The sequence below is a fragment of the Anoplophora glabripennis genome, unplaced genomic scaffold (genome assembly GCF_000390285.2).
Source record: "Anoplophora glabripennis isolate ALB-LARVAE unplaced genomic scaffold, Agla_2.0 scaffold698, whole genome shotgun sequence".
NCBI lineage: Eukaryota > Metazoa > Arthropoda > Insecta > Coleoptera > Cerambycidae > Anoplophora > Anoplophora glabripennis.
In genome coordinates this window covers 170,116-180,804 of record NW_019417319.1, presented here as the reverse complement: position 1 = coordinate 180,804, position 10,689 = coordinate 170,116, and the positions used below count along the sequence as shown (strand labels likewise).

The 10,689-nt window shown below is 35.5% G+C and overlaps 1 protein-coding gene across 1 annotated transcript in view; it reads right to left on the bottom strand.

Annotated features, from left to right (window-relative positions):
* LOC108912931 (prostatic spermine-binding protein-like) overlaps positions 1–7,473 on the bottom strand; it is an 18,368-nt gene extending 10,895 nt beyond the window's left edge. Inside the window, exons 1-2 of the mRNA XM_023456173.1 lie at positions 7,434–7,473; positions 7,072–7,321 (exon numbers count right to left, since the gene is read on the bottom strand). Coding sequence (XP_023311941.1) covers positions 7,072–7,321; positions 7,434–7,473 — 290 coding nt within the window. The remainder of the gene's footprint in view (positions 1–7,071; positions 7,322–7,433) is intronic.
* Between the last annotated feature and the right edge of the window lie 3,216 nt (positions 7,474–10,689).

Genomic DNA, 10,689 nt, shown 5'->3' with positions numbered 1-10,689 from the left:
TTTTTTCAAATGGGAATGGGGGTCAAGGGGGGGGTCATTAGAAAGGGCTTTTAATTCTCTATACATCGATTCTTAATTTGAAAAAATTTAGGGGATAGCACCCCCACTTAGGGGGTTGAAGATTTTGGTATGCTTTTTGAGCCAAAAGTTGTCCCCCTCAGAAACAAATTTGACCTGTTTTTGGATTTTGCCGAAAAGTTCTTTACTACCCTGTAATGCCTTGCGGTACGTTTTCGATGGGCTACCCTGTATATATGTATATACAGGGTAGTCCAGTTTCCGATGCGGAAACTTCAGGGACCGATAGAGATTAAAAAAGTAATGAGTTTGCTATATAAACTATATTCAAGAAATGCTTCGTTAAGGAAATACAGGGTGTTCAACATGGGTTTCAAAAAATCAAATTTATTAATCGTTGCCGAACGGCTAAAGATATTTCAATGAAATTTTATAGACGTTAACTACCATCGAGGGAGCACGTTTTGCAATGAAAAACATTATTTTTAGTTTTGCCAGTGGCGTCCGTACTAGCATGTTACTGGATATTTCTAAAGAAAAAATTGGTACGCCACTGCTTTTTCATGAAATAAAAATCAGTTTTGGATTCTTCATTCAATTTGGAAGAAAAAAGCTCTCTTTCGATTTCTCTGTACAACTCAGCGTTTTCAAAATGATCTCTGAAAAACAATTGATCAACTAATTAATAACTTGTCACATTTATTTAGCTTTCTAGAAATTTGATTTGTAATTATTGTTATTTTTATTGTTATTATTAATGTTACCCTGAAAAATGCTTTTTGTGATGGAAATGCGGAAGCGGCAGTTCGTGAATATCGAAGACATCCAAATGTGTCTTGACTAGAACACATCAAAAGTTTCGTAACTTTGGCCTGCGCGTTTATAATGAACATAACACAAACCACCACAATAACAATCTAAATTGTATCGTTCGCAGTGGCGGCCCGTGGGTTTAACCACAGGGGGGGCGCGTTTTGAAGAGAGAACGTATATGAGAGGAGGTGCGGGGGGTGAGGGGGCGGCAGCCCCCCTCTTAGTGCCGCAGGCGAAAAATTTTGAGGAATTTCAAGGTCATTGTGTTTTTCAAGTACATAGTACACCAAAATAAATACTGTCAGTGTGTGGATACAGTACTTAGATACAATACAAGAAGTAAAATTCCAACGTGTGGGGCTAAAGTGGATGATCGATCAACCAACCCAGCTGGGATATATGTAGATTTAGAGATGAAAAATATTTATAAAAAGATTCTTGGGAATTTTTACAGAGGAGGCACTGCCTCAATTATTTATTATTTACTATTTTAATAACATCAATTTATATTGTTTAATGCACTCACCTATTTTTTAAAATTAAAATCCATTCTCCTGCTTTTGTCCGCACTGAACTTCTGTGTCACCTTTTCGTTAAAGTCTGGAATATTTTTAACCATACAGTTCTCAATGGACAACATTCCTAACGCACTTAGACGATCTTCACACATAGTATTTCTCAAAAAAGTTTTAATCAGATTTAGTTTTGAAAAACACCGTTCTGGTTCTGCTGTTGTCATTGGTATCGTCACTAATATTTGTAAAGCTTGAGTAATTTCCTTAAAAACTGGCCTACTTTTGCACTCTTTCTGTACCTGAACTAAATTCAACACTGGCGTTGGACGTCCGTTATTTTTCAATTCGACTTTTTCCTCTAAACTTAAATTACTAATAACAAGTTTTTTTATTTCACGAACCCTCATTTTAAACTTAAACTTATAAAATATAATGTCTTAAAAAGCGCCAAACCAAAAACAAAACACGTATAACTACACTGCAGTGATACGGGATACTGCCACATTGAGTCCCAAAATAAAGCGCACGAGCCTATCGCCGCCTACCCCTCCACGTGCCAATTTGTCCAATCATATGTAAAAATATGCTTTCACGGTGGACTACGATTTCACCGTCCGCGATGGACTGGGGATTGCGCGCGCGGTCAGACATAACTCTTTGGTACGTTCACGGAGTACATCCGCTTTATGCAACCAACCTAACATATATGACATATTGAATGCATACTATTTAGATTTTTTATTGATTTAATAAATACATTATTTTAAGTTTACAGTTTGAAAATATCTGGGGGGCGGAGTCCCAGAGTCCTCCTTCACGAGCGCCACTGATCCTTCGTACTTTTGATGACAATCCGAGACGCTCGCGGGCAGATCAATAACTACAAATATCTAAATCTTAAATTTTTTAGCACAAAATTCTGTAGACGGATCAATCCTCATGCAGTAGACGTGGAATAAGGAATTACCATAATATCAATGTTCGGGCACACGAAAATCCTCGAGAAATTGGGCCCTGATCATTTTTCAAAATTAATTTTCCGTGAATTTTTTGTTGCGAGTTTTTGATAATAATGTTTGTGGTCCACGTTTCTACTCTCAGGGTTAAACTCAGAACTATTTCTTGAATTTCTTACTAATAACCTGCAGGACTTCATCGAGAATATACCCGTTAACTTAAGACTTGAAAGCTTAAGAAATGGATGAAGCCCCCGCATTTTGGAATAGCTGTAAGAGATTGGTTAAAACTAATTATCCGCAACGTTGGATTGGCCGGCTAGGGAGGAATGACGTGAATCATGACGTGGTTAGTGGTATTGGACCAATGGCCTGCCACCTAAGTCACCGGATCTTCATCCACTGGACTTTTACGTTTGGGGAATCGGAAAAGACAAAGTTTACGCTTCTCCAGTATTAATAGGAGATCATTAAGTTTTAAAGATTCAGCAAGCCTGGAATGATATGCGGCAAAATCCAAATGAAGTACCTATCTGCTGCAATAAATCCATTAAATATACGATGTAAAACATGTATTGATGTGGGGACTACATTTCGAACAATTTATTTAACTTACATTTTTATTTTGTTGTTGTTGTTGTTGTTGTTGTTGTTGCTGTTGCTGTTGCTGTTGCTGTTGCTGTTGCTGTTNTCGTCGTCGTCGTCGTCGTCGTCGTCGTCGTCGTCGTCGTCGTCGTCGTCGTCGTCGTCGTCGTCGTCGTCGTCGTCGTCGTCGTCGTCGTCGTCGTCGTCGTCGTCGTCGTCGTCGTCGTCGTCGTCGTCGTCGTCGTCGTCGTCGTCGTCGTCGTCGTCGTCGTCGTCGTCGTCGTCGTCGTCGTCGTCGTCGTCGTCGTCGTCGTCGTCGTCGTCGTCGTCGTCGTCGTCGTCGTCGTCGTCGTCGTCGTCGTCGTCGTCGTCGTCGTCGTCGTCGTCGTCGTCGTCGTCGTCGTCGTCGTCGTCGTCGTCGTCGTCGTCGTCGTCGTCGTCGTCGTCGTCGTCGTCGTCGTCGTCGTCGTCGTCGTCGTCGTCGTCGTCGTCGTCGTCGTCGTCGTCGTCGTCGTCGTCGTCGTCGTCGTCGTCGTCGTCGTCGTCGTCGTCGTCGTCGTCGTCGTCGTCGTCGTCGTCGTCGTCGTCGTCGTCGTCGTCGTCGTCGTCGTCGTCGTCGTCGTCGTCGTCGTCGTCGTCGTCGTCGTCGTCGTCGTCGTCGTCGTCGTCGTCGTCGTCGTCGTCGCCGTCGTCGTCGTCGTCGTCGTCGTCGTCGTCGTGGTTGTTGTTGTTGTTGTTGTTGTTGTACACCACTAATTAAATCTTTTCCTGTTACAGTTTCATTAACATACATAAATGAAGTTACATTTACATCTTGTGTATTAAAAGGCTTTTGATTTGTTTACTCGTAAACTCTGAGCCAGAAAAACCGAAAGTGAGCTTTTTTCTTCCCAATTGAATGAATAATCTTGACCCGATTTTTATTTTATGAAAAAGCAGCGACATACCAATTTTTTCTTTAGAAATATCCAGTAACGTGCTAGTACGGACGCCAGTGGCAAAACTAAAAATAATGTTTTCATTGCAAAACGTGCTCCCTCGATGGTAGTTAACGTCAACAAAATTTCAATGAAATATCTGTAGCCGTTTGGCAGCAATTAATAAATTTGATTTTTTTAAACCAATTTAGAACACCCTGTATTTCCTTAACGAAGCATCTCTTGAATATAGTTTATATAGGAAACTCGTATTATTTTTTGAATCTCTATCGGTCCCTTAATTTTCCGCATCGGAAACTGGACCACCCTGTATATATATACAGGGTGTCCCAGACTCAGCGTACAAAAATTTACCAGGGAGTAGACCAGACCAAAATAAGATTAAAATTCTTATAAAATATTTTTCTGCGATACACTCTCACTGAGTTACAGGGTGTTTAGAAAAAAATAATAACAACTTTCCGCAATAACTCAAAAACCCTTTCAAGAATTTAAGTAATTTTTGGAAGTGTACATCTGTTTAAGGTCATTAAAACTACATGGTGGTTATTTCGATCTGACGCCCTCAAGGTTATGTCTTCATAACTTTTGCATATCCTACTTTTATGTAATTTGATTACGTTTTCCTGAACCTGCAATCGATTCTGAACAAAAAATCTGCGCTTGTTTCATAGCTCAAAAATGAACCGTTTTCGAGTAAATTGGGTCTAAAACATCGCCTGCATTAATTCATAGAAAAATGCATGTAAAGATTGTATTTGTTGTTATCTAGTAGGTACCTGTCATGATAAAAAACAAAGTTGTTTACAAGCGTACATGTCAAAATTAATTGCAGTACTCGAAGTTACGATAAATTATGTTTACAAAACAGCTAGATATTAAGTATTATGGAATTTTCTAACAACGAATATGCCGATATGATATTTGTCTACGGTTTCTGTGATGGAAATTCATTGATGGCGTCACGAGAGTATCTACACAGGTTTCCAAACAGAAGGCAACCTTCACAGCACGTATTCCAACGAGTTTTCTAAAGAGTTCGTGAGACTGGGAGTGTTAAAATTGGAAATACTAGAATAAGAGGTAATTTGGAAGAAAATGTACCTAATAGCTGCTATTGTTGATGATCCTTCCACCAGTGTCCGAAGAATATCAGCGTAAGTAGGTACTCCACGACGCAGAGTCTGGAGAATTTTAAACCGAGAAGAAATGCACCCATACCGTCTACATAAAGTACAAAATTTGCATCCTGATGATTCCGAAAAAAGGATACAATTTTTGCAGATGGTTGTTAGAAAATATCTATAATGACGAAATTTCCATCAAAAGATATTGTGGAGCCATGAAACTATCTTTACGAGAAATGCTATAAATAATTTAAAAAATTTTCATGTCTGATCCATTGAAAATCCGCATGTGATATGACCCTCCGCGTTTCAAAGAAGATTCTTCATAAATGTCTGAGGAGGAATTTTCAACGGAGTCATTCTGCCTCTTCAAATTATAGTAGACCGTTTGAGTTCAGAGAGATACACGGATTTTTTAGAAAATTTCATGGCGTACTAGACGACGTTCCCTTAGCTTTGCGAAATCAAATGTACTACCAACAAGATGGAGCACCTACTCGTAACGGAAGACAGGTATCTGCGTGGCTCGATTTACATTTTCCAAAATGCTGGATTCGAAAAAATGGACCTATTATGTGGCCTCCCAGGTTCCCTGACCTCAACCCGCTTGATTTTTTTTACTGGGGGTCATATGAAGCAACTGGTGTATGCCAAACCCAATAACATGAGACGATTTACTTCAAAAAATTAATGTAGCCGCCGAGCAAATTCAAGTAACCGTTGATTTGCGAAGGGTTTACATTCCTTGGTCAAACGATGTCGGGCATACATTGAAGTAAATGGACAGCATCGAGCATTTATTGAAATAATTGTTTTCTATTTTTATTTTTAATATTGTCATTTCGCTAACATAATTTCTTTTCTGTTACATAATTTTCAATTTTATTTTTAGTTCCCCTACAAGTAACCAAATATTAAATAATTCGTAGAAAACTTGTTTAGTTTCTTCATATTCATTGAGCCGCAGCTACATTAGAAACTGTACCTCAACGGCAAACAACTTTGTTTTTTATAGTGACCAACCTACTAGATAACAAGAAATAAAATCTACATGCATCTTTCTACGAACTAATGCAGTCGATACTTTAGATCCAATTTACTCGAAAATGGTTCATTTTTGAGCTATGAAACGAGCACATTTTTTGTTCAGAATCGATTACAGGTTCAGGAAAACGTAATCAAATTACATAAAACTAGGATATGCAAAAGTTATGAAGACATAACCTTGAGGACATGTTGCCCTAGGCCGCCCCTGGCGTCAGATCGAAATAACCACCATGTAGTATTAATGACCTTAAATAGATGTACATTTCATCCAAAAATTACTTAAATCCTTGAAAAGTTTTTGAGTTATTGCGGAAAGTTGTTATTATTTTTTTCTAAACAACAACCTGTAACTTGGTGAGAGTGCATCGCAGAAAAATATTTTATAAGAATTTTAATCCTATTTTGGTCTGGTTTATTTTTGTACGCTGAGTCTGGGACACCCTGTATATATATATATTGTTATGGTATATAGTTATGTGACTTTATATTTGTATGAGCGCCTAATTAAATTTTAAATTGTGTTTTAGTGTAACATGTAAATTTGATTTTAGTGTGATGTTGTATACCTTCTCCCTGCTAGCTTTAGACTCTCCTCAGTAGTCGGTTCAAATCAATATTTTATTCTTCCAGAAACCAAACACAACTAACAACTCTAAACAACAGATGTTATCAATAAATTAATTTATTAATATTTTATTTTGTATATCAATGTTTCAGTTTAGAAATGTCACACATTATCAAATATTTTGAAGTTTTTTACAATGTCTTGAACACTTACAACAAGAATTTATTTCGATTTGGCTAATTTCCTGAAATAACTGTATTACTGGTTGCTTTCTATACATACTTTCAATTTTCTCGTATAATTACAAATTTTTATGATGCTTGCTATATATCTGCATTAAATTTGTTAAAAATTGAAATCTGAATTTCTGAAAACTTTCAAGCGAATTTTACTTTTAATTTGTGCACAAATTGTCTACGAAAATGAAAGGTACCTTTTTTATACGTATTATTTGTTTAATTCCTTTTTTTCCTGTCTCAATAGCTTTTTGGACACTGTCGGCTATACCTCTTTCTGACGAATTTCTTGGGACCTGTTCCTGCTACTACTTCGACTTTCTCTCTGCTACTGCTACTACTAGGCCTCTTATTTATCTGGTTTCCTGGGACTTGCCTGCTGTTGTACTTCTTTCTCTCGGAAGCTGCTGTCTTTCCGCTTTCTCTCTGCTGCTGGTGCTGATGGTTCGTTTTCTTTCTGCTGCTGTTGCTGCTGGTCCGCTTTCTTTCTGCTGCTTCTGCTGGTTTCTTTTTCTTTATTTCTTTAACACTCTCTCGATAAAAGAGTTTTCCGGGTTTTTAATATATTTCTACAATATCTGACTTTTTCACCCAAATTAATTCGTAACTAATCAATCTTTTCTTTTTCACTACCTTGATTTTTGGTTTCTTCCTTGTTAAGGCCTTTCCACATATCTGATTTTGCTTTCTTTTTACTTGCCGTTTTTCTTTTTCACTCACCTCACTTCACTTAAACCTTTACACTTATGCCCTATTCTAATTTCTTAACAATCACATTTACATTCTACTTCAAAATATTTCTCATTCTATACTCTTATTTGACTTTTCTATATACTACTTTATTCCTTGTGAATCCCACTTTAATTTTGACATTTCTATGACATATTAATTTATTGATATACAACTTTTTCTTTAAACCTTAATATCTTTTCCTAATTAGTATTTTACCTTATATTATAACTATTTATGAGCACTCTGACATTTTAACTTTTATTAGATATCTGTCACTTATGAATTTGAATTACTTTTAGTTATATTTTCTAACAACTTCTTGGCATATGCTCTATCTGACCCAAATTATAATTATTTTTATATTTGAATTTTGAAATTTATCCTATTCTAATAATCCGATGTTTCCTACTACTTATTCAATACTAACAACAATTTTTTTAATCAAATATTTTCTTAATTTTATAATAACCATTTCAACCATTATTTTTACCGCTTTGTCTTTTAAATAGAAATTTAATTCAAATTTTAATTTGCTCTCTCACATCTGATTTCATCTCAATATATATCCCACACAGCACAGTGACATTCCTAGGATGTACTGAGGATAACTTTTCAGGATATATAGGATATCCTCGGATAGGTACACGATCACCTCAGGACGTACCAGGGATATCCGAATGGAACAGCCTGGGCTTTGCTTTTGCCGTCCTAAGGATATCCGCCTGGCTATATACAGGACATTGTCAGGTTATCAGTGGATCAAATGAGGACAACCTAGGCTTTACTGTTGATGTCCTCAGGACACCAGCCGGGCTATTATCAGGTTATCAGTGAATCAAATGAAGACAACGTAGGCTTTACTGTTCATGTCCTCAAGACATCAGCTGGGCTATATACAGCATATTTTTAGTACTTATTGGGCTAATAAAAAAATTACAGGGTGGTATTAAATATAGATAAAATACGTGCCTACCTAATTTCCAAAACAATTGCTTGCCATTTCCACTCCATCTAATATTTTTTATTCTAAAAAAGTACTGACATACAAAAAAATGAAAAGAGAAATCTGATCATTTATCTACTCGGTTATAATATGTAATACGAGATTTGATTTCTTTGAATACCACTGGGATAAAAATTAACAATACAATATTTTGGATCTGTTGATTAGATTAGTCATAAATACGTGAAGGGTAGTTTTCATTTTTATGCAAGAAGTACCCCATCGTTGATGCCATGCATGTATTTTTTAAACATTTTACTCACCAACTTACTAAGATCTGACTACAAAATTCTGTAACATAGCTACCGGCAGATATTTTTCTGCTTAAGACTACATACAAGTTTTCAGAAACATCTCCAAATTATTTAGATATACACATCAATGGTTCATATTATTCATAAAACTGGTTTGAGGCATTTTTTTAAACTGGAACAAATAAGACCTAAACTACATCGTGAGAATAAAATATAAACTTTAACAGCACTTATTTTTAAACTGAGTTCTTGAATAAAAAAATAAAATTAAACTGTATTTTTTTTATTCATTGCACATTATAAATATAAACTTAAAAAGCAAATTTCACATGTATATATAATAAACTCTTTCTATGATACATATAACAACTTTTTTATTACAGAATATAAACAAAGTTATATACACCACTAAGTTATTATTTGTATTATATGTGTAACTATTCCTTATAAGCTGTTGATCTGGTCTCTTTTTATAGTCTCTCATTTGCATTCCGCGGCATGTTTTAATGCTCTCCCCATTATCTTTTTCTAGGCAATTTTTTGTGTAATGTCCTTGTGAAATTCCAGCTGTCAATTTGTAGAAAAAGTATGTTAATAATACATTTACATTGTAAACAAGTGACAAAACAAAAATTTTCATTAAATACATTTAACAAGACTATTCTAATTTCATGAACTATGCATTATAATCTGTTGATATCAAGCTTAAGCTATTCTAATAGATAATACGTAATTCTGCCTACGATTTATAATGTAATCCTTATAACTCATAATGTTGGTACAAATATTACAGACAGAGAACTATAATAATATAATAAATTAATTAAACTTATGGGTTACAATCCTTTGTCAGAACACCTATATTCAACACATTAAGAACTAAAAATTATAGATTTGAACATATTATGTCTTTACAAATAGTGTTAAAAACTATACTAATTTTTGAATGGTATTAGATTCTACAGGGTGATTAAAAAAACCGCTGACAGACTTCTAGGGCAGATAATACATACAAAATTAAGACGAAAAGTTTTAATAAACATAAATCGTCGCAAATGCCTCCTTAACGAGGTACAGGGCGTCAAAGTTTCTGTAAAATTAAACATTGTCTGCTATTATTCCAAAATGCCTGAACATTTCTATTTCAAATTTGCTATGCGTAGTTAGCACCTTAAGACCAATGTTTGATGTACTGCTCAAAATTTTATGAGCAGCAGTGTCGTAGAGACGGGGTCAACGTGACCCTTTTTTTAAAATATTTTCTACGCCACTGCTAATTTTGTCAAAAGGGCACTATTTTCGTGTAACGTGTTCAATTGTCTATCGAATTGGTCTCTTGCAAAATTTGGATTAAAGCAACCATTTTTAAGAGAAACACCTTTGTAGAATATTTGTAAATCCAATTTTATTTTCATTCATTTTAGTTTCGCATAGTAGGCTTGTGCTATTTAAAATAAAATTAAACATCGCCTGTCACTAATGTCAATGTGTAAGTGAGTTAAGTAAACTAGTTTAAAAGTTTACGCTTTAATTTTACGGAAACTTTGACGCCCTGTATCTCCTTAAGGAGGCATTTGCGACCCTATGTTTATTAAGACTTTTCGTCTTAATTTTTCATATATTACTTATCCTAGAAGTCTGTCAGCGGTTTTTTTGAATCACCCTGTATATAAAAAATATTTGAAAACGTTTTTTAAATGCGTTCTTTAGGCATTATACAATTATTGCATGATACAAACAATAAGAGCAAAATTAGTTAATACTATATACGATTCTAACATATATGTTTATTCTACGATATTAATACCCTGATACCAAAGGTAATTTAAATACTTACACTTACTTCTATCAGCAGGTGGTTGATGCACGTCGTTTAACTATTTTAACAGGCTTTAAATTT